This window comes from Anser anser, assembly GCF_964211835.1.
Source record: "Anser anser genome assembly, chromosome: 4".
NCBI classification, from domain to species: domain Eukaryota; kingdom Metazoa; phylum Chordata; class Aves; order Anseriformes; family Anatidae; genus Anser; species Anser anser.
In genome coordinates this window covers 16,316,128-16,342,871 of record NC_139724.1, presented here as the reverse complement: position 1 = coordinate 16,342,871, position 26,744 = coordinate 16,316,128, and the positions used below count along the sequence as shown (strand labels likewise).

The 26,744-nt window shown below is 48.3% G+C and overlaps 1 protein-coding gene across 12 annotated transcripts in view; it reads right to left on the bottom strand.

Annotated features, from left to right (window-relative positions):
* SHROOM3 (shroom family member 3) overlaps window positions 1-26,744 on the bottom strand; it is a 150,878-nt gene that overhangs the window by 22,502 nt on the left and 101,632 nt on the right. For 7 of the 12 annotated variants that reach the window (XM_083835248.1, XM_083835249.1, XM_083835250.1 and 4 more), the window contains one exon: window positions 9,124-9,252. The exons of 1 other annotated variant lie outside the window; for it this stretch is intronic. In XM_083835248.1, the coding sequence (XP_083691374.1) occupies window positions 9,124-9,252 (129 nt within the window). Of the gene's footprint in view, window positions 1-1,517; window positions 9,092-9,123; window positions 9,253-9,823; window positions 10,201-12,802; window positions 12,937-26,744 lie in introns of those variants that run through there. 4 more of the 12 variants (XM_083835245.1, XM_083835252.1, XM_083835253.1 and 1 more) reach the window with 4 other exon arrangements.

The window sequence follows — 26,744 nt, the reverse complement described above, 5'->3', positions numbered from 1 at the left end:
GATTCCTACGGATTCAGAAGGAGCACTTTTCTCAAAAGGTTCCCTTCATTTTAAAGTGACTGCTGGTGAAGTCATTGAAAGGATCACATGCCACGAGGGGGTGGAAGCCCGGACAATGTTGTTTTGATCTCTCCTGGGTGCTTATAAAAATGCAGGAAGAGATGTGACAGCCAGGTGCCAGCAATGCGTACCCTTCGCAGCCCCCAGGGCCGTGCAGCCAGGCAGCTGTCCTGCTGCTGCGTGTGAGCACGGCACAGCCAGCCGGGGGTTCTTCCAGTCACCAACACTAAGAAGGCTTCCAGCAGCTCTCAGGAGAAAAAAAACACAACCAACAACCTTATTTCAAGTACATAACGGTGCAGTGGAAAGTCGAAGCAGGGGTTTAGCAATCAAGTACCCTGAATATGCCGTGCAGACTCTCCTCTGTCCCAGCCTTTGTGCTTGGCTTTAATCCTCCCTCTGCTTTCCATGGTGATCGCTCCCCTGCTCTAGCATGCATCCCTGCAGTTTCCAACTCTTCCTGCAAGAACGAGGAGCAGTACTGGACCTGTGTACTGCCGAAATCCCAAATGTGACAGCCTGCAGGTCAACCTCGCCTACTCTTATAAAACATGAAGCCAAGAGGAGGAGCTGACACATCTTCAAAGTCCTTGTCTCACCGAAATTTTCATGGTGCAGCATGTCATGAATAATGTAAACAGATTAAAATGCCCTCTGCAGATATAAAACATATGCCAAAAGAGGACTCTTCTAGCACTGCCTGAGATTGTGAAAAGAAAGGGTACGGGAAAATGTCCAAGGCAAAAACTGCTTGTTAGGGTCAGACTGCGTACCGGCACAAACTAACATTTGCAGTGACTGATGTTCTGCTCCATAGAACTGCGTTGGCAGACACTAAGAAGCAGAACCACTTCACCAGGAGGTTTTCCATGCAGATTTCAGACGGGTAAATCATTCCCTCACCATCAGATAGAAGAACAAAAAAGGGACACCTTTTTCCTTTCAACATTTGTTGTGACAGATTGTGTTAAGGAGAGCTGAAGTGGAGGTTTATAGGGGGTGAGCTGAACCAAGCACCCTTTTACCATTTCCTGTGTAGGTGAGTTTCAAACAGAGCTCTCTTGTTACGCTCCTTGCCCAAAGAAACAAGGAAACTTGTTGGCAGGATGGAAAGCTGACAAAACAGTTTATTACAAAAACCCCATGCTTTTGCCTTCTCCGTTGCAGAGATTTAAAGACTCTCTTTGTACTTGGAAGGAGTATGAGCCCCCACCATTAATCTTTTACTTGTGAAAGCACAAGGGATGATCACAAGCAAAGCACATTAGCCCTTGATTTGATCAGTAAAAACTTCAAGAAGTAGCAGAGCCAATCCTCTAAGCCACAGATATTTTAAACCCTTTTGGCCAGTATCCTTGTAACAATACAACACATGGAGAGCGAAGCTGTGAATTGAAGTCAGAAGACATGCCGTACCAGCTCAGTGCAGGATAACCTTGCATTGTTTCCACACCTACCTGATCCTGGAAACGTGGACTAAGGGTAACCGAATCTTAGCCCAGCTTAAGCCAAGAGAGGAAGCGCTGCAGTACACATGATCTCCGGCTCATGTTGCAGACTCACGCAGGTGATCTCTGAGGAGGAGGCAGGATGGAGGTACGGGGTGCTTGCGTGCACATGCGTGCACTGAATGGCAGAGACCGAGGGCTTGATCCAGTCCCCGCTGAATCAGTCGAGAGACTGTCCCTGACACGGAGCTTAGAGGACTGGAGAACAGCACAGCCTTGTCTGTGTGGGTGTCTGGGGAATGCCAGAAGTTCCTACCTTCAGCCTCCTGTAACACCTGAAAATAGCACCTTGCTTCACTCTACTTCCTTAAGCTTAGTTTATAATTATTGTTATTATTGCCCAATAAGGGAAAAGGACTAGAACTGGAGCATAATACAGCAGTGAGCAACGCAGTGTCTACAGAACAGCTATCTCCCATTAGAGATCTGGGGGGAGCTGAACGTGGTTCGTCTGCCAAGCTTGCAACAGCTTCTGGTTACACTGGTGCTACTGCAGAGCACAACTGTCAGGAAACAATTAAAAGCAGCGCACAATTAAACTCTTCTCGGCAAGTGGGGCAGAACTGCTCTTGTAAAACCCACAGTGTCAGATCCTGATTCATCCCAGACAAACTGGCTGAGTGATAAAACTTGCAAATGCAGCAGTTAATTCCTGACTTGAGTGAAGACATAAATAATTAGACCTTTAATTGGTACAAATTTGGTATAGCTCAGTTGCCTTCAACAAAACCAGGAGCAAGAGCTGACACTGTTGTAAGATACGTAAGATTTCAAAATGCAGAACTTTATTAATAATAATAAACCACCTCATCCCCTTATCCTTTATACCTGTTCCTCAAGGGCTACACCTGTACTATACTTGCAAAAGAGTTTGGACAATCATATTACTAAAAAATTCACTTCAAACGATGCGGGAAGTGATCCCTCAGTTGTAAACGCCCAGGCTGGAAAAGAGACCCCTGGTTCCTCATGGACACCTCCAGTGATCAGATAAGTTGGGCATTCAGGTCAGGCTGGCATCCCGACAGACGCCTCGGAGCGAAGATACTCGGGGCAGTCAGTGGACCTGATGCAACACTGGCAGCTAACAGTTCCCGTGGCAGCTTTAACACTGATGACATACCAGCTACTGCCAAATTCACACCATAAACTGGAAAAATTAAGAGAAAAAGAAAGCCTTTAATCTTGTCCAGCTGGTGTTATCTGGGTGCTCCTTCTTCCTATCCTTGTCACGGCATTTTCAGACAGAAATGTGACCGGCACATTAGCAGTCTCCTCGAACACGGTCTGGCAAAGGCTTGATGCAGTCTGGGCTGTGAGGACTGTACTGACATTTCTGAGGTCCTTAGCACTAATAGCTCTGTAGCTCTCTTTTATTACGAAGAACTGAGTGTGTTCTCCTCTGTAATCTCTGTAGAAGATTCTTTTTATGCTTTGTATGCAAAACAGTTATGGAAGTGCACACTTTATAAAGATAGCTTGGCACCAACTGCAAATGAATCAGCACCTAAAGAACAGCCATCAGAAGCTTTCTTCACAGCGTAACAAAAAGGTTGGGTTATGTTTTTCCCATGCTTACAAACTAAAACCATACAAAACAACACATTCAGTCTAATTTCTGTTCTTTATGTGCTGTTCCTTACCAGTGCCACAGCACATGCACAACCTGAGTGCTTTGGTTCAGCCATCCTCCAGCTGTGTCCTCTGAGAGCTTCTACTTCTGTGCATGAAGGCCCACCTTAACTAAAGGAGGCAATTCAGCTTCTTCAAACTGCCATTTTCTTTTTGTCTTGCCTAGAAAAACTTCCATTTTCCTAAACCTCCAAATAGAGCAGCTTTGAGGGAAAAAAAAAAAAGGACAAAAAGATGTTCAAACAACCCCTACAGACTCTAGATTTCTCACAGCAGCCTTCAGGTTGCCAGCAGCCTGCTGCACACTTTGCCCGAGGCTGAGGAGCAGTGCAGCAATACCAACCACTGCTGCCCCGAGAGCAAGAAGTGCAGGTGGATGACTACTATTACGCCCAGTTCACGGGGACCAGTTTTTATGGTGGGATGAGAAGCAGGAAGGAAGCAGCTTCCTCCTCTGCCTCACACAGACTGACTTAATTTTCTCCTTGCAGACAATAATGGGATGTAATTCAGCCTTTTAGAAAACTAATGACTGATAGCCAGTGAGGGGACGTTGCTGCTGACTGAGTAGCAGCTCTGAGTTCTCCATGCCCCAGTAAACCCACCTATTTTTCCTGCAACTCATCCACAGTGCTTGCAGGAAGTTAAGTTTTCAGCAGTCTCATGCCTGGCAAACACATCATCCAAGATGTGTTTGTGAACGAGTCGTCTTCTTTCTACCACTGACCTTGTGTGCATTTTGTCCCTGTCCCAGCAAGCTTCAAAGTCCTCCTCAGCAGAGAAATGGGCAATGCTGAAGAGAAAGGCATCAAAACTGGTCAAGAAAAGTAGCTTTCCTGGAGGAGCAAAATCAATCTGTGGATGCAGGCAGGGGCAGTGGTCAGTGGAAACCCATTCCCCATGATCAGACAGATGGGAAGAAACAAAGAGATCTAATACCAGCAGGATTGCTCTGTGCCATCGCAGCCACTGCGAGCCCTGTGTATGTGTTTTCCCCCAGCAGCTGTGTGACCCAGGTGGCTGTGTGGGAGGTTGCTGGAGCTGGGATAACCATGGCCTGGCACGTTCAGCCAGGTGGGAAGGACTGGGGAACCCAGCAGCAAACCTTCCTCCTGCGGAAGAGACAAAAGATTTGGACACAAGTTCAGAGCTTGTGCCTATCAGATCCAGTCCTGGGCACAGAGTCACAAGAGAGACAGACAGAAAGTCAGGTGCCCATCTTTACCATATCATCCTTGCAGAGGTTAAGATTTCAAGCTAGGGATTTCAAGCTAGGGATCTTTATAAGCTGACAAAAAGTATGTGTCAGAGGTAGCATGTTCTGAGCCGTACCCCACTGCACGGTACTTCCTGTGTGGTGAGACCCTGATCACAGCAATTTCTGTGTAATCTCGCAGGGCAACTGCGTATCTGCATAAAAGACAAAGTACAAACAAGGGTCTGATTTCTCACTGCTGCAGAAATGTCTCCAAGATGGTCGTATCCAGAAGGAGTGCTAGCATAACAAGGATACCTTCTACAGGCAACCTAATGCGTTGCTGCAGTCCCTATGTCCAGCTACTAAGCTGAAAAACTAAAGCACTCAGAAGCCTATTAGGATTTCGACAGAGCGAGGCCACAATCTACTCAAAGCAACGTCGCTCTTAATTAAGGTTCAGTCATGGTTCTAAAAATAAGCATAACAGACGAGGCCAATTAGAAAGAAGTCGGACCATAATGGCATCAGCTTGGTGTGTCTTTCACTGAATCTGTCTTTTTAGGCTCACGGAGCCCTTCTGGTAAATTCAACGGCAGAAGAGATCTGGAGTGCGCTCTGTTCCTTCACAATTTTCACTAAACTCATTAGAAAGACATGAAGTATATGAAATGGTATTTCAAGTCATAAATCTCAGGCAACAGTATATCCTCACTTATAAAGGAAAGGGAGAGTTGCATCCCCCACACATCTTTATGCTCAGATTAAAACTTTCCCTAAGTAAAATAATAATTAAAAAAAGCATTGAAAAAAACCATCAGGACATTTAGGTCAAACATGTGGACACAAACTTCTTTTCTGCAGTATGTTCCTCTCTGCCCCTTCCAGAGGACATGTCCCCAAATAAGGAATCCCCCCAGAGCATATCACAGCTTTTAGCAGTTCCGGTCTTTAACTCACACACAAAAAAGAGAAAACAACTTGAGTAACATATCCCAGCTGAGTTCAGCACCCTACCCCAGATCAGTCTGCTCTCATTCCCCTCTCAGACACCTTTCCCAGTGATGTTGTCTCTGCTTGTTGCTTCCAGCCCACATCAGATGATATTTGTTTTTTTCCCTCTGATGAGCGTCACTTGGGATGTCTGGATTGCATCAGACCAGGCCTTGAGCACCATGTCCAAACTGGCAGACAGGCACTGCGGTTCCTGAAGTCTCTCAGGGGCAAGGAAGCAGAGAACCAGAGGCTAATCCTCACATTTCCTACCATTACCATCACCAACTCTTCGGGAAAAGCTCCTTTCCAGACCACCATGAGGAAAAGCCCTGGGTGAAAGGAGAGATGACAACCACATACACGGATGTATGGATGGATTCCTTCTACCATTCTTCTCAGTTCCACATGCAGGAAGCAGCCTGCCTGCCTTCCTCTTCTGCTAGCACCAAAAGCAGAAAAAAAAAAGAGGACAGATTATTTGGTGGAAGGGAACAACCAAGGGTACAGCAACGTCTGTCATGCTGACCCTGGTGAAGGACGAGGTGTGGATGGCTCTGGATACATGACAGCATCAAGTGCTGCAGCAGAGTTTGCAGGAGACAGAAAATAGCTTTTCTTGAAAGAAATGCTCTCCCCTGGGCTGTGGAAAAAAGGCCTGAGATCACTCAGAGGTGATGGCAGCTGCGAGCAACAGTCGCTCCTTGGGTGAACTCATGAACAGTCAAACATTGTAATTAATGATTATTGGTCTTGTACATCACACCTCTGTGTTATCACATTTCTCTGGTAACCCCTAGGCTGTCTTATCCAAGGAAGGGGCATTTATCCCACTTTCCAGAAAAGGAAACAAAGGCCTTAAGAGGTGAAGTGACTTACAGAGAATCACCCAACAGGCCTACCGCAGAGCGCCGCGCCAGGATCTGGGCCATGCGCTGCTGCTTCTTTTTGCCTTTGCCCGAGCATCCATCTGACAAGCAATATTTAGACTGAGGGCTTTGCCCTGCACAACGAAAGGGTCCCACTGACATTCCCTGACACTAACCAGACAGCAGGCTTGAATAGGAACAGCGGGGCTTTGGTTATTAGTGTGAGAGGTGATGTATACAACCTTCATTCTTGTTGATTACTGGGTTCAAGGACTCTGTCCTACTGGGATCTTCTGACAGCTTTCTTTTTTTAAAGAAAGCATTACCAAGCAACATGGTAAGTATGACTTAAACTGCAGAATAAAGAGCATTTCAGATCTCTATCTTGAGAAAATACTTGCCGCCAGGATAGTCTGTCTGTGCTGCTCACACAGGGCTGTGGTTTAGAGGTGGGGGAGCTGCTGCAGTCTCCTGCTCGGTGCTTAGAGCACACAGAGGCTGGAATGAGGAGCTGGTGAGCACTGGCTTAAAGACCCTCTGCAATTTCACTCATCTTGCCCCAGTTTTACTGTTTCCTTCACTAGAAAAAGATGAAGTAAGGACAGACATGGAAAAGAGACAGCTGGCCAACTGACAGAGTCTTTGTTTCAGCTTTCATCTCTGAGAAGGCCCCTGCTATGTGTTCTCCAGGCGTTCCCATCAACTCCCAGAGCATGGGTAGAAAAAATCAGCTGCCAGACCCTAACATGGTTTAACCTGCCTGTGTCTTTGCAGAAGCCACAGTGCTGTGCTGATTTATCGTCGTTGATGAATTGGCCCAATGGGCTTAATTCAAATAATTTTTTCTCATTCTTCTCCAGTCAGTAAATTAGTTAAAAAGACAGAAAAACTAGCATAGTTTAGATTCTTTTGCCCTCTGATATCAAACACACAGCAACTTGCAACACGAGAGACTTAGAAACAATGGAAGGAATGTGTTTTCCCAGTCTCCTTCAGCTCTTAGGAGGAACTCGGGGGCTGGCAGCAGAAATGCTGCCCAGTGAGCCTGATTATCCAAATGTAACGCGGACAATGGGTCGCGGCAGGTAACCAAGGGGATTCTCAGGGCGAGCGTCGCAGATGGTAGCTGGGTTCTGCTCTCAGTTAGAGGGCTACAAATCACAGGCAGCCCTAATACACTCCGCACCAAAATCCTGATGGGGAAATGATCAGCGGGAGAGAAGAAGGTCAAGATGCTCCATTGTGACACCTGAGAGACCGGTCCTGATCTCTGGCTTCCCCCTCTGACTAAGGACGTTCGTTCATCACCCTGAACTTCAGAAACTGCCGACAGCCTTCGTCGCCTTGGGCGTGTTTGCAGAAAGTAAACAAGCAGGAGGACTGCACCCAGTGGTACAGCCGAAGCAGAGGCCGCCGGGGCTGAAATGCCCTCCCACACTCAAATTCTTATACATTAAAGCAACTTCCTGTTTGCAACCAAAGCTTCAACACGAGTTAAGCCACTGAGATAGGCAGACACAGCCTCCGACGCTGCCAGAAAAGGGAAGGAAAACATTGGCACCGCATCCAAAGACAAGCTAATCCAAGTGAAATGCTAAACTCTGGAGCTTCTACAGATATCTGCTAATAGATCGACAGGCCAGCAGGATTTACAGCAGGCATATCCTGAATAACTCACTGCTATAGAAAGGTGGTGGATGCGTGGCAAGCTTCTTTCCCAAATTTGCTGTGGGTCATGTACCTCAGGAAATGCAGAGTCCCACACCCCAGTCACAAATAAATCTGCCCCTGATTAAACTAGCTCGAGGAGAGATTTCAGCCTCTAAAATCTGCTCCATCCAGAGGAGATGCACAGGGTCAGGGTCTGTAAACGACAGCAGTGGCTAAAAGCTGGAGCAACTCCACTAAGGCCAGCGAGTTTGCTCCAGATGTGCATCTTTGCTTATAAGATCGGAATGTGACTTGACATGCATCCCATCCCCTCCTCAGCTGCTCGTTTGGACTTCAAGTAGGTCACGGTCTGGCCCGAATTCAATGCTGCCAATAAAAGTCACTGCTTCATGGTGCGAATCTCAGAAGACTGAGACACAAACATCTATGAGGTCATCCAGATTACCACCTGACTGATACAAAAGGCTCTTTTGATGCAACTAAAAGCTTTGCCTGGGCAAACCCTGTAGGATTTGGCCCTACACTGCACACACAAAGGAAGGAAATCAGGCTCCACCACAACACTTTTTGATGCAGAGCAATTCAGGAAGCAGACTTCTGAAGACATTTACTCATTCAGATAGGCACTCAGCAGGCTTGTCATGAACACCAAACTCCCCTAACACTCACAGACTTGGAAGAAGCAAGGTGGTTTTGGAAAGCCAGGCACCTAAAGCTGGGAAGCCACTGCAGGCTTACATCAGTGCTGTGGAGATGTTTTGGTCCCCCACCTCCTATGGGAGACAAAACTGACTAAGCTTTTGAAAAGGAGGGACACCTCTTCCAGCACCCCTTCCCAGCAAGTCGCCCTCTGCTAAAACAATAACATTTTTATACCCAGCCCTACATAAATGTTACTGACATTGAGCAAAGTTGATCCTTGACTCGAGGCCCAAAATGTCAGTTCCTTTCATTTCCCTGGTACTGTCTTAAGGGCAAGAAAACCACAGGGAAAGGTGGATGTGAGGTTAAGAAACTGTCCTGTACCTCTTCCACCACCTGATGCCATAGGTGCTGGCGATTCACACTGCTCCAGCCCAGCACTGCTGCTGCCCTCGCTCCCACAAAAGGGAAGTGGAGTTTGCCAGCCACTCTCTGAGAACAGCAGCCACCAAACACACGCAGCAGACAGGGACGTGGATGCACATGCTCTCACCTGGTCTTCAGCCGCAACTTAACTCCCCCTGACCACGTGGTTTTGCTGGGCTGAAAGTCAGTGCTCACGCGGTCTGGCCTGAGTGGGCTGGGAGACAGGTTGGTGCATCCCTTTGCTGCATGCGTGTCCCTGTCAAAAGAAACCAAAGCCAGGTAAGCATCAGCACACAAAAATCTCCATCTTTGTACCCTACATTAAAAAGTGTTTTAAGAAAGAAGACGATAATACACACGCAGAAGGGGTGAGGCAGGGGCATCAGGCTGGATTTTAAAAAGTGCAAAGTAAATGTCACAGAAAGCCACTTGTAGCCTTTTTCTTCTCTCTGTCACTGCTCAGGCAAGCTGTAAGAGCCAGGCTTTGCTCTCCTTTCTACCTAGGCAGCGCTCAGCCCCTGCGAGTGCCCCTCACAAAGCATTCTGGAGGAGCTGCACAATACTCAGCACGCAGGAGGGAACTCAGCTGCAGCATCCATGGCACAAAACTCATTACCCTGCATCTGCGTTCTGGGATTCAAAATCCCTGTGCGTGGAGTTCAGGGGCTCCACGGCTGCATGTGCCCTACCCGCACGTAACCACCTTACAAACGCTCTGAACACACAAGAGAAAAGCTGAGAGAAAGGTCCGCACAGTGACAGCAAGAAAGAAAAGTCTATCCCCACCTCTACGGGTATTTCCACCAATTTAGCAAACAAATATTTACCCCGCTTTACCACGTGCGTGCAGAAGTCACACAGACACCGTGCGCTTCGGCTCCTTTCTTCCCGCAGGCACGCTGCTCCCACTTGCTCCCATTTTTAGCACCGAGACGTGGGCCAGCCTTGCGATTTCTGCCAGCTCGAGGAACCCCCACGCCAAATAAAAGCGCGGCTGAAAGGGCCCCCTCCGTGCCTCCCTCGGCCTGCAGCGGCCGAGTTGCGCCGTAATTTGCCTCTTGTTGTGCGCTTAGCGGGCTGCAGGCTGAGCGCACATGCCGGCATCTGGGGCTTTGGATAGCTGAGATGGCTTGGATGCCATTCCGGTGAGAGGCCGGCCGTCTTTGTGTCCGGCTCGGTCCTCCCCCACGCTCCCTCCCCAAGCCCCACGTGCCAGGCAGGAATGTTAAGCCGCGTGCTGCGGATGAGACAGAGCCGGGGAGCGCGCAGCGGCACTTTCACCTAGATTAGGGAAAGCGACTGGTCCACAACGGCCTTTTTTGCTTACCCTGCTTCTCTTCATCCAAATTTTACCCCAAATCCTGCCTTAGCTGCCTTTCTTCTCCATGTGCCAAATCCCATTCTGCTTTGTCCTCTGCCACCTGTTCTGCTCTCTGCACAAACCTTGCTGGGTGCGACGTAGATCTGGCTTCAACGTGTTTAATAAAATGAACGCAACAGGTCAGGGACACAGAGAGCAAGGCAGCACTCACTCACTACCTGTGTGTTCCAAAAAACCACATCGAGCCTCTCATCAGACCGTAAAGATGCCCCTTCCTGCTGCAGCACTGGCTGTGGGGCACAGCAGGGGCACAAGCTCCCTTACCGCTCCCCGGGACGTGCTGGGACCACGAACTGCTCCGCTTCTCTTTGCCTACAAAGTTCACTGTAAGAAATCCCCCAAATTTTTAGAGAAGATTTAACTGCAAGACAAAGGACAGGAGAGCTGCTACTGATAAAAGGAGGATCTAAAAGACTCTACACACACAGTTTATGTATACCAATAGGTGTACAGTTTTGCAGGTGAAACCTATTTACTGCTGTAGGGTTCAGAGGACAAAGCCCCGTTTCAGGCTTTGTATGGAACCACACCAGAGATGGTCCCAGCCACAAAGAACAGCACTTGTGCCCCTACAACACCGCTCACAAGAGATTTCCGTGGCAAGGTGCCCCAGGAAGCCCCTGGGAGCGTTTCAGCACAGCTCGGATCCGTGGCGAGGCTGCTGCTCATCGCCCTGACACCTGATGGGGTGTCTCAGTGACAGCATCGTGGTGGGATCCCCCAGAGGGGACAGGACCTCAGCAGAGGCACTTGTCTTGACCGCAGGGTAAATCCTGGCCTCCCTGCTCAGTTCCCAGGCAGGGAACTACCACTCCTTACCCCTCTCTGGTTTACCAACAGGGTCACTAAGGGAAGGTGCAGGTTACTGGAAGACTCTGCACAGACAGGACCGTGCTGGGGTAACACTGCAGGGAGATGAGTCCCCTGGTCACAACCATGCTGCCTCTTTGATTTGGAGTAACCCTTGCATGAGAAGAGCTGGGGGATCAGTACCAGGGCAGTCTCACTTGCAGAGGGGCTGATGGCTGTGGCTCCTGCTGGTCTGGAGTGCCAATGTGGGTGCTCTTTGGGAAAAGGCACCTGGATGTCCCCCGGTGTTGCCAACTCACCAGGACACAGAAACACCTACAAAGTTGAGGGGATTTCCCTGCGTGCTGTTTCAACCTGTTTAAAGGCAGATACTGACACAGTAGAAGAGGATTTTTGCCATGTTCAAAGGGGGTGGCTTGGGATCAGCAATGAACTTTCCTAACACCTCCGGCAGTGCTAAGTCTTCACCTCTCTGCTCTGCTTTGGCACAGTGGACTTTGGCTCTCCCAGGCTACACGATAGCTGTGCTCCTGCACTAAGTGAAGCTGCTCCTGCCTTCTCTCCAGCCAGCTATCACAGAAGTAGCCAGGAACAACATTTAGGCATTTAGGACTGGGGAATTGCCCCTGTGCCTAATGCAAAAAAAAAAAAAAAAAAATCAGTAGCTGGAGAAACCGATACAGAGAAGTAAGCGCACACAGCCTCCCCATCCCCACAGCCTAGTGATCTTTCCGCACTCAAGGCTTTTTTTTTTTTATAGCTTTAGAAACACATGAAGAAAGCAAGAGACAACACAGACTCCGTAAGCTCCACTGCAAGCAGAGCTGTCCCAAAGTGCCACCTCCAAGCACTCCCATAGGGATCCAGGTAGACTCAGACCTCACAACCGGCGGCTCCGAGCAGCAGGAGGGTAAGCAGCCTGGGTGTTCCCCCTCACACAGGGAGAAAACCCAGCTTGCCAGCATGCATAACTTCAGGGTTTATTTCAGAGACAAAGAAACGTTAATTAGTGCCTGCATGGGCTCCAGGGTTGTTGTTTGGGAGTAAGAAGGAAATGCAATGGAGTTTCTTCCTGGGCCTCTTAAAAAACCGTAATTACTGAGCTCTGTGTGGAACGATGGGCTCGCTAAGACATTGAAAACTAATCAGGCAGTCTATAAATAACACCATTAATCAAGCCCGGTGGGGAACACAAGCAGTGAGGATCCCTCTGCTAGGGAAGCACATGCAGTGCCAGGTGCTTTGCCACAGAGGATGCAGTGGTGCCTCCAGCAAGAGCCTGGCTGCTGAACAAGGGGCAGGGAAAACACCCGAGGCCAGCGTCAGGACTGCAGCCGCCGAGGGGCAGAGCTCCCCAGAACAGGACCCACAAACCCAGCACCTTTCCTCCACTCACCACTTTCTGCCCCACATTCAACCAAGCGACGCAGCTCTTCAACCCAGATTTCCTAAGATTTCCTAAGGTATTCCCAAATCATTTTCTAAGGCAGCTCAGCCCTGCCATCAGGAGCACACTCATCTCTAGAAAGAGACTGCTTCAGCGGTGACACGAGAGCAGCCACCTCGCTGCAAAGACATCCAGAGCCTACCTTGTGTCTTGACTGTTGCTACTCACCCCTTTTCCTTCGAGCATCCCTTCTCCAAAAGCCTGCGCTGGCAGCAGGACGGCGTGGAGTGCCCCTTCCCTGCAAGGGTGCCCAGCCCACTGGGATTGTCCTTAAGGCTGCATTTTATTTCGGGATGTTGCAAAGCGCCTCACAACTGCATAGCTAAAAAGTCTCCCGGCAAGGAGTGGCCCGCAGTTGTTCTTTGTGTTATCGTGTTGTTTCTAAAGCTCGCAAGCAGGAGACAGGAAAGCTAGCAGTCTATTTAAGTCTCCTTTACCTCCCACCTGAGGCTGGCAGCTGCCTCTGAAATCTTTCCTTTTCTAAAAAATTCTTGTTTAATTACGAATTGTTATTTATACTCACTGCTTCAATAGTGCCCATGGTATTTAATACCACGCATGTTAATGACTGGCTGTACAGAGGCACTCTGCTCAGCTTTTCCCTCATCTAAAAATATGGCCGGGTAGGTTTTTTTTTCCTATGTTCGACCAACAGCAGATGAATTCACTGCTACAGACTTCAGCCTTTTTTTAAGAAATGCCTACAGTCAGCTGCAGTCCAATGTTACAGGCCACAGGTTTCGTTGTGTCAGGGCGCAGCCACCGCTGTGCTAGCCCGGAGCTGCAGCCAGCAGGAGAAGCAGGCAGTGCCACGCCAGCCAGGCAGCATCTCCCCTGCCCTTCCTGAACTAAGTATCTGCAAAACGTTTCCCTATTTTTCAGCACCTTTTCAAAGCCCTACAAGAAAGTAGAGGTAGCCTTATTTCACGTGGCTCGTTCATTGACTCCCTACAAGACTGGTTTGGCTCTTTCTGCCATCTGACATCTCATGCCCTTCCCAAGCTGTCATGACCCTGTAGAACTTATTCTATATTTTAGGGAGCTGCTCTGCTTTTGACCATAACCAACTGTGACCTCCTCTGGCCGCCCTATCTGCCTCCTGCACTGACCTCCCATTACCTGCATACCTCAAATATTTCCTACCATCTATCTTAACCTTTCAGGCTCTTGGCTTTTCTCTCTCACCTTTCTCAATTTTCCTTATCATTTCCTAAACCAATGCCCCATCGATAAGTGCGGGTGTGTGCCTCTGCCCAGCAGAGCCCCCAGCAACAGTTGTCTGGACCTGCGGACCAATTTCAGCCGGGCTTTGCAGAGATAATAGTCTCAGAGATTTAAGCTCCAGGTATCATAAAATAGTTGGTTGAGTAACGGGAGTGGCATAAATCATTGCTCTCACCAATGAAACGCTGCAGTGTAAGCTCAGCTCTCTGGCTACAACTCCTGAAGGGGAGAGATTTGACACAGGGAAGGCACACAAAACCAAGCTTCTGAAGCCTTCCTGCTGATAGCTTGCTTTCCAGCACATTAGCCTTACGTTTCTTCTGTCAGCACTAGCATCCTGTACACTGCTTTTCTGCTTAGCTGTCTGTGATTCCAGGTATGGGTCTAGGACAGGGCTGAGATCATCCATAAACAGCACCTGGAACTATATTTAAAACTTATTTATGTGTTTTCTTTTTAAAACTCTTCATAATATCTATTTTTCTAATGGTTCAACCTCTTGGAGTCATGGTGACTTATATTTTCAACTAATGCCAAATTTCCTGCCGTGGCAATAAAAGACCTAAGCCCTACAGGTTCCAATCCACAAACGATAGGTTTAGTCTTTTTTAATGTCTCCTTATTTCTAAGCCAAGTGTTATTCCTAGAAGAGAGGACGGAGCTCAAATTCTGGTTTTTGTTTTTGTTTTTTAATCATTTGGGATCAACAGGAGAGTTTATAACCTGTATCTGAATTAAAAGCTTTCCTAGAAATCTAATTCACCTGCTGATGCTCCTGAAATCGAGATTAAAGCAAGGAACTCCTCTTCCAGGTTCTACAGTAATTGTTAGGCGTTACCTAATACTTTTTCCCTTTGTCTACAAGGAGAACATACAAGGCAACCCTCCTCCACTACAGAAGCAGCCGACAGCACAGCACAAACACAGAAACAAGGAGAAGCAGCAACAATGCAGGACTCGGCTCCGACAGCCCTGCGAGGAGGGAGGTGAAGGGGTTAAGACCACGGTTTTATCCCGATAGCGTTACATTATGTCACAGGGCGTCCTGAGGTCCCCAGCTCAGCCAAGTGAGGTAAGGACAGTTCGGCAGCTTCACCTCTAGCTATCCTCATCCTGCAGGCTGCGGGCGAGCTCTCGGCAGCTGAGGAGCTGGAATCACGTCTCCTTGCAAACGAAAACACCGCCTCCACGGCAGTTCCCCATCTCTTGGCAAACAGAAAGCCCTTCTGCCTTCTCCACGCTGTTAAAGAGCGGGTTCCCCCGGGTAGTGCTGCAGGATGGGAGGGAGACTGCGCTCATTGCGGGCTCCAACCTTTCTCTCTCCGGTGGGCACGCTGTTTTGCGGATCCTCCTGCTCAGCCTGAAGCGAGAAGACCGGATTGCTTACGTATTTCTTATTTTGTTACCTCCTGTGGCTGGTCCAGAAATAGCCCGTAATCCACATATCCGTCACGCTTACAGAATCTCCTTTAGCTGAAGTGGAAGCGTCCCTGTGTGGCAGAGCACAAAGGCCCAGGTCCTCCCCTGGACAGGGCACGCGTGGCTCTTAGCTGCAGGGAGCTGCAGCATCTGCACAGGTTTGTGAGCCTGCACTCAGGGGACCTGGGAGACAGACAAAGCCATCGCCAGCTGGAAATGCGTGGACAAAACATTTTTTTCCATCAAAAAAAATCTTGCCTGTGGAAGTGAATTTTTTCCTCGAAGAGCAGGCAGTTTGGGCTGAAGCTTTTACTGGGAAAAGTCCTTCAGGCCCTGGGTGAGCTTTCTAACCTGCAAGTCAGAGCACTCACCTGAGATGGAGGACCTGGAGACCCAGCTTCATATCCAGAGTCTAACAAGGTAGAGAAGGAATTGAAGGCTGTTTCACGGGCACCTCAAAATGCACCAGGCTCTGCCTGGGGAAACCCTTGGAAGGACTCAGTTGCATCTTAACACAGAGCAAGGCAGGTCTGAAATCGCAGGACTGCTTACTGAGCATGTAAATCTTGGGACCAAATGATATATTTGTCCCAGAGAGTTCTGCAGCAGTATCTACGTCCCAAGCAGAAACAGTAATGTCCACCCCTTGGATTTCGATGGGTCTGTAAAGCTCACAGAAAAAAATACACGACCCAAAACCACAGAGTTGCTGGCTGCTGCTTCTGAGATACAAATTAATACAAATATTTTTTCTATGCATCGCAGGGACATCCGTGCTGATTATCTGTTAAGATGGGATTAGTAGAGCTGATCCTCATGCCGTAAGCCAATCACCAAAAGGAAAAAGAAGGAATTTTCCAGGAACAGTGGAGAGCAGAGGCGGCTTGTGCTTCTCTAGATGCACGACCACTACTCAAGACAAGCTAAAGGGCTAAGAAATCACTGAGCTGTCATGGGGTGGGAAATTTTACATGAATACATTTCATATTTGAGCACTCACCATTTTCAATCTAATAGCTCCTATGCAATAATTCTGAGTACACAGTGTGTCAGGCCAAGGGCTGAGAACTCACTCGGAATGAAATCAGACTTAGAGCTTTCCTTCCAGGAGGGCTCATCACTTAACTGCAACTTAACCAACTTCCAATTAAAGGCAGAGAATGAGCACTGACCTCCAGGTCCAGAGTGGAAAAATCTGGAGAACAGAGACTGGATTTTGTCTGTATAATACCATCTATTTCTACTTATCCAATGCTTTTCTGGCTTTCCCTTTTCTCTGAGATTGGATGGGTTTTATTTGACCTGACCTCAATCCCACAATCTGGCCATGCTGTGTTTGCACAGACCCACACAAACACACACAAATAAACTGCTTCTGCACTGTACCTGTTTGCAAGCAGAGATCTGAAAGGAGTATTCACATTCATTCGGGTTCCTCACTTAATTTGGTATTGGCCAAGGCACCTTTGAGAAAACGAACTCCCTCTTTGTCTGTGAGAGAGCCCTAATCCTCGTTTTGCCCTGGAGGATTACTGCGTACTTAGAAAGGCACTCACATGCACATTTTTGGTCTGTGCCAGCTGCATTTGGGTCCACAATATGCAGCATTCACTTTGGTCTTTAGGTTTGATAATAGGCATTCCTTGCACCCAGACCCCAGCGATTGCCACCCTTTTAAAGACACCCTAAATCGAGGCTTTCTGAAATGTGGGCCTTCCCCTGCTTCGCATGAGTAGCTCTCCCTCAGACAGCATGTGTGAACTGAGTGTGCAGGCAGGCAGCTGGGCACGCCGCCCTGAAGCCCGGAGTCTTTTCTTGTGCTGCTGAGCTGGTGGCCGGAGCGCATGGTTCCCTGCGTGGCCCTGCCAAAAAGACCTGAGCCCTAGCTGGAAGGAAAAACCTGAAGGGCTGGAAAGAAAAGAAAAAAAAAAAGAGTTTTTATCCCTAGTTATTTCCTGGCTTTTTGTAATAGAAGTTCGTGGTTATACTGAGGTATAGCTTGCTGTTTGTGTTGTGGTACCACCCAGAAAGCCAGTCCAGGCACTGGAGCCCCCCACGCCTCGGTGTACACATGCATATATAATAAAAGGCAACTCCTTCTTACCCAAGAGCTTGCAGTTAAAATAACCCAAACATTCTGGTGATCAGATGCACATTTCCAGGTTCTGGTTTCCACGCACTTTAATTCCAACATCTCTCACTCTCCATCGGAACCAAACTAATGCCAGGAGAGCATCATGGTGCTCTAGGGCAAACTGGGGCACAAGACCATGTCCATACAACTGACGTCTGGCACAGCAGTGGCAGGCCCGGCACCGGTACGTGCCCAGTGCTGCAGCACATTTACATCCTGCTGGTGTTGCCGCACGGACAAAGTGCTCTCTGTGCAGCTTTGACCCAAATCTTTCCAGGATTGTGGCTTAATTCTGTAAAGTAGCATTTCAGGATGTAGTTCAATGGAAGTATAGGACTCTGGTCTTCTCTGGTGTAAGCGAGTGCTGACTTGAGCAGCACTCTGCCAGCTCAGGGGAGACCTCCCCTTCTCAGGAAGTGAGAAATGAGAGCTTACAACTGCCTCGGTCTGCCAAATAGCATCACAATGGCATCCACAAAAAGCGGACAGCAATCTGCTCTGCACCCCAGCTCTCCCCACAAGTGAAATGCTTTCCTGCACCTTGCACTCACCAAGTTTTAACCACCTTAGAAAACAGGCCTACCCACTTACTCTGTCAAAACAGAAGCAAAATTACAGAGAAATGACATTTTCATTCAATTCTACCCCTGGGACTCTCACAAGCATCCACAGCCTTGCTCTTGACCATTATGAACCGCTCACGAGATTTTTGGAGACAGCAAGCCACACTGGCCTCTGGACAAGGTGTGGGATTTGCCTGGGGAAGCAGAGCTTCAACCCTCTTCACAAGGACCAGGATTCATTTAGGAAAAACCTTTTGGACCTGGCCATAACAGATTGGGATCAGCTCTCTCCAGGTGCAGCAGCACTCAGACCTGTTAGTCAGAGGTACCTCAAGTGAGAACGATGTACTGCAGAACGCAGGGAGAAGGTCAGGGACACATCTGTCTGTTTTAGGACCATGACCACTGCACACAGGTAAAACAATGAAGTTATCTGCGCGTGACCTGGGATATTCTGATGCTGAATCATGTTGATCAGAAGTCGTTTAATATAAATTAAAACTTTTAACTGTTCTTACACAATACAAAGCAAAGTACAAGCTAGTTGTAAAGGACAAGTGTAAATGAAAAAAAAAAAGTTGCAGTTCCTACAAAGAAAGGTAGCTATGAGAGGGAAGCGAGAGCCGTACTCATATACTGTAAGAACCTGTTTCCATTTTAGGGTTATAAAATTCAACCCATTCCACGGGAAAAGACAAGCCTCCAAGCTGAAGAAGTGAGGTTCACAGCGAGAGATTCACTACCCAGAAAAAGCTTTTCCAGAATTACTTTTTTACGCTCACCCTTCAGAACAGTGATATTTGCCGGATACAGAAGGGCTGTCCTTGGGAGGGGTGGGCATGTCAGGCAGGATGTGTCCCACCTGGGATCCAGCTGTGGGATAGACCTGAGACCTGAAAGGCAGGACCAGCTCCCACTGGGAACCGTTTCCACCAGCATAGGAGCTGGGGCCAGACTCGATCTGCTGGTGCAGTGGTTTGCGTGAGTGTTTCCTAATACGTCGAAGGCAAAACAAACTAGGTCAGTTCAGACCAGCAATTTAAATGGTTTTAAGCTAAAGATTAAGGGAGTGCTTACACGAAGTGTTCCAATGGCAGATGGATGAAATCTCTGGCACTGATGAGCAAGCAACGGCATTAATCTCTTCCGCCAGCACAGCTGGATCTCTCTTCCTGGCCCGAATACACACGCACTCCAAGGAACCTGTCTTTTTACCCTGGCAGCTGTCCTTTGAAAATATGGGCATTACTGAAATGCTAGAATGGTAGCTGAGGTGCTTTTTGAAAAACTGGTCTCAGTGGTTGGTACCAAGCAAGGCGACAATCTGGGCATCTGTTCAGAGGGACAAAAGAAAGCCTCATATTCACGCTTGTCATAGGCACGGTGGATGTTCAGCATCAAGAACCAACTCAAGTCTACAGCTGAGTTTTCTCTCTGCCCTCTAACCTGTCTGCTTTGCAGTGTTTTCTGGTGTGCCAGACTTTAATTGCAGTAACTGGAGGGGTGGAGTGAGTTTTAAAGAGCTAAATCACCTTCATGGGTGTAGCAATGTTTAATCCCCATAATAGGAACTACTTCTTATTGAACTACTTCTCCATCCCACTCACACAACTCTTCTTAGACAAATTACTGAATCCCTTACTCAACACAGTGTGCATTTACTTCCTCAGGATTTCAGCAGGAGATTTGCCTGAGTGAGAAATGAGCAGAGATTGAGTGAGGAGATAAGGATTTGGCCAGCTGCTTTACGAAACACAGAACCTCTGCATTACCTGGAGCATGACTCCGCACAGAATTCAGAGACCTGCAGTTCTCAGGGACTGAAGCACAGAAAAGCAAAGAGAAAAATCCTCATATTACAGAATCCAGCTGTGCTGGTTACTTGTCCATCCATCCCCGAGACAAGAAATGTTGTTGGTTCACTGTACCTGCTCTGTACCAAGGTAACTGGGCAGGTTCAGTGAAAAACTGGCCCAGGGAGGGCACAAAAATAGCCTGGCAACAGCAGGAAGGACTTGAGGTTTTCAGATACATACAGAGTCCAAAGAATAACCACCGAATATACAAGAGCCTGTTGAAGGCAGCTGAGTTGCAATCTGGCTGATCATCTCCTTGCATTTTTCTTTTTAAAGAATACACACTCAAATCATTTTTAGCATCTGCCCGTCCTGCAGGGATGTGAGCTATGTGACAACAGTCTGGATCAGGATGAGGACTGCAGCCAGAGGGGAGGAACCCTTCATCTCCCTCGCCCGGCGTATGCCCCAGTGCATCCCTACTGTGCTCACACGAACCACCTCGAAGGAGGAACCGGCTTTCCCTCCCCAGCAGTGACGGAGGCCCCCTGCACCTGCAGCTCCTAAAACAAAGGCAAAGGCTTTTAACGGGACTTTCATAACAAGCCACTTAAGATGCATTTTAAAAAATCCACCTGAAACCACTGCATGTGAAACAGCACAGAATGCTTTTCCTTAAAGTGGCTCCAAATGCATTAAAAAGCCATGGCAGAGGATGGCCACCCTTTGCAATGCCAACTGGCAGACTGATTTGAGCTCCTCAGGCTACAGACCGTGATCTGATGCACCCCTCCAGAGCTAAATAGAAAAAGGCCATTTACATGCCCCAGTTAACAAAAAATCTATCAAAATTATTATTTGCCAGTGTAAACATCAGCACCATCTCAAAGGAAGTCACATCTTTGCTAGGGACATGCACTGATCCGTAGTCTCAGTCTGGAAATCTTTGTTCTTCATGTCAATACGAAAAAGGGGAGCAACGTATAACCCTAATCACAGCCTCTCCTCATGCAGAGGACATGCTGTGATCATCCTCATTAAAAAAAAAAAAAAATCCCTCCAAAATTAAGTCTGGGTGGAGCCAGTCCCAAACACAGAGCGGCTTTTGAGTGAGAAGTGGCAAACTCTTTCACAGGTCGAACAGCAAAAACAAATCCTCTTAAGCAGCCATCAGTGTCAATATTTATTCCTCACAAGTCAGGGACAAGTAGCCTAATAAATGGTGTCAGACAGAGCTTGGTGAGATGGAAGAGGAAGGGGACAGGCTTGGGGAAAGGGCATGACACATTAATCAGCATCACCCCTGCAAAACCCTTGACAGAAACAAGGTAGTAAACTCATTAGCCACTTAGAAACTAAGCTCCTTTTGTACTTCATAGAGTGATAGCTGCCAGGTTCCAGCCTGACAGTTTGCCATCCTCCACAACAAAGCTACCGGGCCCCATAAAATGTTTACTTTTCAATCTACCTCTCAACACACACCTCTCTGGTCTGGAGACACTTTGCTGGCTTTTCTGCTCCCTTTCCTGATGCACGGCAGCATTGTACTGAGGTCTGGACTCCAATGCATTAAGCGCTCAAACCAGCATGGAGTAAGGGAGCTCCCGGGCCAAAGCCATCTGCACGGGAAGACAGACAAATAAAACTATGATTTCAAAAGGCAAAATCCTTAGCCACGAGAGCCACTTCAAATATTGCAGCTTCTCCTTCTCCCTGTGGATCATTCCTGCCCCTGGGTGGTGGTATACACCATCCTGTCGGGCGTGTTAGCAGCACCACGTGTGCAGCCACAAACCAGAGTAGGGAACCAGCCCGTCTTAACTTCACCCAGGTGACTCCGGGTGATGCCTGAAGATGTCTGTATCAGAGCCCAGAAAAGGACCCAGCTTTCATCCGCATTGTCCTCACAAGAAGGAGTTCATGTTGGGTGAAAACACAATGCCGATGCCAGGCATTTTGACTGATGTAGCTCAGTGAAGCTGTGTGTATTTATGCTTGCCCCTCACTTGAGAAACGTAAGCCACAGGCAAGATTTTGGTTTTGTTAGCATGATATTGCTTAGGTCTTCTTTTAGCAATGTATTTTCTTGTTTCTTGTTAATGCTTGCTACCATGCTCTTCATTCTCTGTGTTTGGGACCTAATAATCTGCTCGAAACAGCCAGGACCAGCACACACCCTTAACACACACTTTGGAGTACAAAGTGTTGGGAAATCCACTTATGACCAGCTTGTGAGCTGTGTAACTACATGGTTCCTTCCTCCCTGCCCAGCTGGGATAAAGCTATGAAGACAAATGGTTTGATCTTTCCATCGGGGCTGTAGCATAGTTTTTAGAGTGATGCCTTACAGCACAGATTAGATCCCATCTATCCAGGGAAATGTAAACTTTCTCAGCACGACTGGGATGTAGCCATGTTGCACCGGGGGCCCTGTACCCATTATAACTGTGCTGTGCACGGGCCATCAGTTATCATCACGTACTTTACTTAAATTAGCCTGAAATGGAGTCTGTCTCCAGCCTGGAGCCTGTTTGTAACTGCAAAGGAATCTGCGCCCTCCATAGCACACGAGACAGGATCAGGTCACTGCTGGAGAGCACTTGGCCGGCTATTTTTGTTGTCTGGCTGAATACTTTTCTTTGACGCCCGCTTCAAGTTGCTGAAAGAACAGTATAGATGCGTGTTTCTTTTTTTTTTAAAGGGATACACCGATAATCCATAGGAACTGTGTCCTTTTAACTTCAGGACATTTCTCAAATCTTTGCCCTTGTTGCCAGGATGCTGAAGGCATTTTGAAGTCACAACATGATGAAATCTAATCAGGGTGAAGTGGGCTGGTTTCATTTGCATCAGATTCCTCTTTCAAAGGCATAAATTTGCCCTTCTGATCCTCCTCCCTACCACTAGAACAGAGCTAATGCAGCAGCTACTGCTACATCAGAAAAACCCACACCCCTCTTCCCATCAAGAACAACTGATGATTGAAATTCTTCATGTTTCTTTAAACCCAAAGGAGAGCACTGCTAATTCAAGCACTGGTGCAACGAGAACATAAAGGATTGGAGAAGTGGCTCTCATCTGAATACAGGCAAGCATGCATCACATCATGGTTAGCCAAGCTTTTCACTCAAACTCGGTAACAATCCTTCTAAATCATGGCTTTCAGACACAATGTCTTATGTGTCCCTCCTTTCCGCTTGGGTATCACACAGCTTTAGATATTTCTGTTCTCTTGCCACTTTGGGCTCTTTGGACAGAATCGTCTTTTCAACACAGCACTTGCCAAGAGAAAGGAAATGCTTGCAAAGATGTGCATGCAAATTGATCGTACACAACCTTCTCAGCACGGACAACCCCAGGGAACATCCCTGTTGCATCCACGAGACGGGTGGCAGTGGTGACAGGGGAAGGGGCGCACTGGTGGTGACTGCCACTGTCAGAACGAGGGATGCCGCCAGCCTGGAGGCTGACAAACAGGGTGGCTGGGACAGCAGGGGTCTGTGAAATCCTGCTTTTGGAGGGGAGTCGGGTCTTGCCTAAGACTGGTAAAAGCATCAGGGAAACGCTGTCATTGTCCTTCCCCTGGATTACAGGAGTTCAGCCGAGCTCCAGGTAATTGTTCATTCACTTTAACCCCACTGTGCAGCTTGCTCGCACGCCTGGTGGTATAAAGGTAGTCTTTGTGTGGGGAGACTCAAGACTCCCAACTGCACTCTTAGAGCAATCCAGAGCACAAATAGGCTTTCACTTGGGGATGTTCATGAATACGCATTTGTAACGGGCAATTAGTACTTCATTTCAAATGTCTGACCTGTCACGGATTTGGGGCTAGGTCTGCAGCCAGCAGAACAGGCCTTAGTCCATTGCCATGTCACTAACAGGTTTCCTTCCTAGTGTCCTGAGCACCTGATACGCTGGTATTGCATTACCCAGGCTAGAAACTCTGGTGGGAATTGGGCATGGGTAGGGAACAGTGGCATTATATAGAACACACCCTTTGATTCATATCCTGCTTTTTTATTTATTTACGCTGCCACTGAGGTGGGGAAGCCCAGGAATTGACCTGGCCCCACCGTGCCAGGTGCTCTGCAAACACCAAGATGAAGAATGATTGCTCACCCAGAGGATTTACCATTAGAGTCCTCCCTAACTAAACAAACGAGGGAAGGATCTTTTCCGGTCACTGCTGCTCACTCAGCACTCTTCTCAGATCCCTCTGCTCTCTGCCACTGACCGCATCCTACAGCAGGGAGCGCGGTTTTTCTCCCGGTGCTGCCAAGAGCTCAGGCTCTACGCAGCGGGAGAAGGGCTCTGCACCACAGTGCTTTTCTCCTCACCACAAACACAGCATTCGTTCGTTTGCAGTCTGCTGAACACGGGGACATCTGAGACGTTTTGGCTGCAGTGGCATCACAACCTGCCTGTCTCCCAGTGGCAGGACTCCCACCTGCTGCAGCCCTCTCTGCAGGGCTGTGCCAAGGAGGCTGGAGCCGACTGCTGCGTGCTCAGTCGTTAGCTTTTTAGCCATGTCTTGTACCTAAACTGATCTCTGGAAGAAAAACCCCCGTGATTATTAAATGACAGCTTGAACTTTCCCATAAAAAATACAGTAATCTGTATTTCAATCAAACTGAACTTCTCTCTTCCATGTTAAGCACACAGCACCACTCATTACGAACCAAGCAGCTCTCGACCCCCTGAATTCCCACATCATGGATCTGCAGGAGCATCCCCCTCTCTCCCTTGTGCACACTGGCCTGAGCCTCACCTCTCTCAGGAGGGAGGCTTAGGAGGCCATGATTTTTCCTTGTTGTTGTTCCTGCTGGAATCATCACAAGCCTTCAAGACCTAGCAGGACTTGAGTCAGGTCTCTGCTGCTGAGAAAAGAGAGCGGCTGCTGCGACTCACCCACCACTTGCTGGGCAAAGGAGAGGCAAAACACGGCTGAGGTTTGGAGCAAAAATCCACGTGCTTGAACAGGTGCTGCTGGTGTGACTGCATGGGCAGGGAGTGCTGAACGGACAGGAAACAGAAGGCTGGGTGTAGGCAGGAGAACATGCAGAGAGCGCTCTCAAAAAGGAATTATCGCAGAGAATGGGAAAAAGGGACGTTTTGATCTTCTGGGCAGGAGAAGCAGAGGAGAAAATTGCAGTGAAGATAAATGGATGGATGAGGTCTACGGGTCACATTCCTTCCAAATGCACAAGGAAAGACGTCGTCTGGTAATGTTACACTTGAATGTAATTCTGTTCTTAGCTGCTTTAAAGGGTCTGTGGGCCACTCCAAGCAGGTGATAACATTTCTCAGGCTACGTCCCTGGATCTCATTGCAAGGCACCTGCCAGCCACGCTAGCTCCCAGAACATTACACTGCCCACTGAAACATGCAGCCGCCACGCGGAGCGTGCACACAAGAAACCTGCTGCTGCTGCTAGGATGCCTGGCGACTACCTCCAGGGAAAGTGCTGCAACAGGACCCTTCAAACACCACAGCCCTCACCTGTTTGCTCTCTGGATGGATGAGACAGTTCAGTGCCGTGGTCCTAGAAGCGTGCGTGCAGCCGTAGCAAAAAGGTGGCTTTTCAATTACATCTGGAGAATCCTTCTGGGGAGGGAGCATTCACATGCAGAGAGCGAAGCGCAGCAAGGCAGGGTCCACTCCTACACCCCTTCCCTCCCTCTCCGGTGCCTCACAGAGGCCCCAGAAACACCAAACATGAAGCTCGCCCATCAAACAGCCAGGGAGGCTCTGCAAAACTCCTCCACTGCCGGCCAAGCCCCAGGGCTGCCCTTTGCTCGCCTGCCCCAGCCCTACCCCAGCTCCCATCGCAGCCCAGCTCGGCACCCTGGGAGCCCCTGCACTCACCCTGCCCTGGGCCACCAGCTCCTGGTGGCACTGCGCTGCCAGCCCCGGGGACGGCCAGCATGGGCAGCCCGCTAGCTCTTCTTGCCGCGGGTACTCAGCCAGTGAGCCGCGCTCAAAGCGCTTACAAGCTGCGCCAAGCTGACCCAGAGAGACACATTCTTTTCGACCCCAAGCAGGTGACTTATTTTCATCACAATGTATCTGGCCTGTAACTGATCTTTTAGCCAGGAATATCCAAGAGTCCTCCACAAGTATGCCTGTCTGACAGAGGCAGAAATTCTTGTTTTACAGAGGGAGGAGATGTGCCTGTAATTTGAGGCTGTAAGAGCAGCGAGAGGATCCCACTCCCCAGTACGCTCTTCATAAGACAGAGGCTCTGGCTTCACCTCACCTTCCGTTAAGTAATCATAAACGGCTGCACGGATAACTTTATTTCAGTTCATAAGTAACTTATTTTGTCTTAGCTTAAAATGGTTCCTGCCGGCCTTACTTGAACAAATATATTCTACTCTCAAGATAAAATAAAAGTGACGTAATGGCCTTTTGCACCGGTGCATCTGTATCAGGAGACACAGTGTTCTGCCAGTGCTACTTCTCATGCTGACATCTCTTCCTCTATCTGCTAACTCATAATGTAACACAATGCTTAATGTTTAACGAGACGCATAAATCAAAGAGCCTGTGACAAATACACTGGGAGATGTGGAAGAGCAATGGCAGGTGATGTTTTAAAGGACGTAAAATGTTAGCTGTGAGTCTTATTTATGAAACCCACCATCTGACACGGTACCTCTCACAGCAGAGTACCATGTCCTGTGTTTTTTCCACTTTTGCTTCCTAGAGAAAAAATATTTTTTTCTATAAAACCTGGCATGCTATCACATGCCTCAGAAAATGATTTGGAACATGCCACGCAGTTCACACGGCCGTCAACGCCAGGTTTCCAGCCAGGGTCATCAACGTACTCCTCCCATGCACATCTTAGAGGGTGCACCATCTAAACAGGTTAAACACTTAACAGCCCTAAATTGCTGTCTTGGACATGAAAGGTAAGGTTTGGGGTTTTGGGGCCACAGGATTAAACAGCCTGATAAGAATAGTGAGGACAG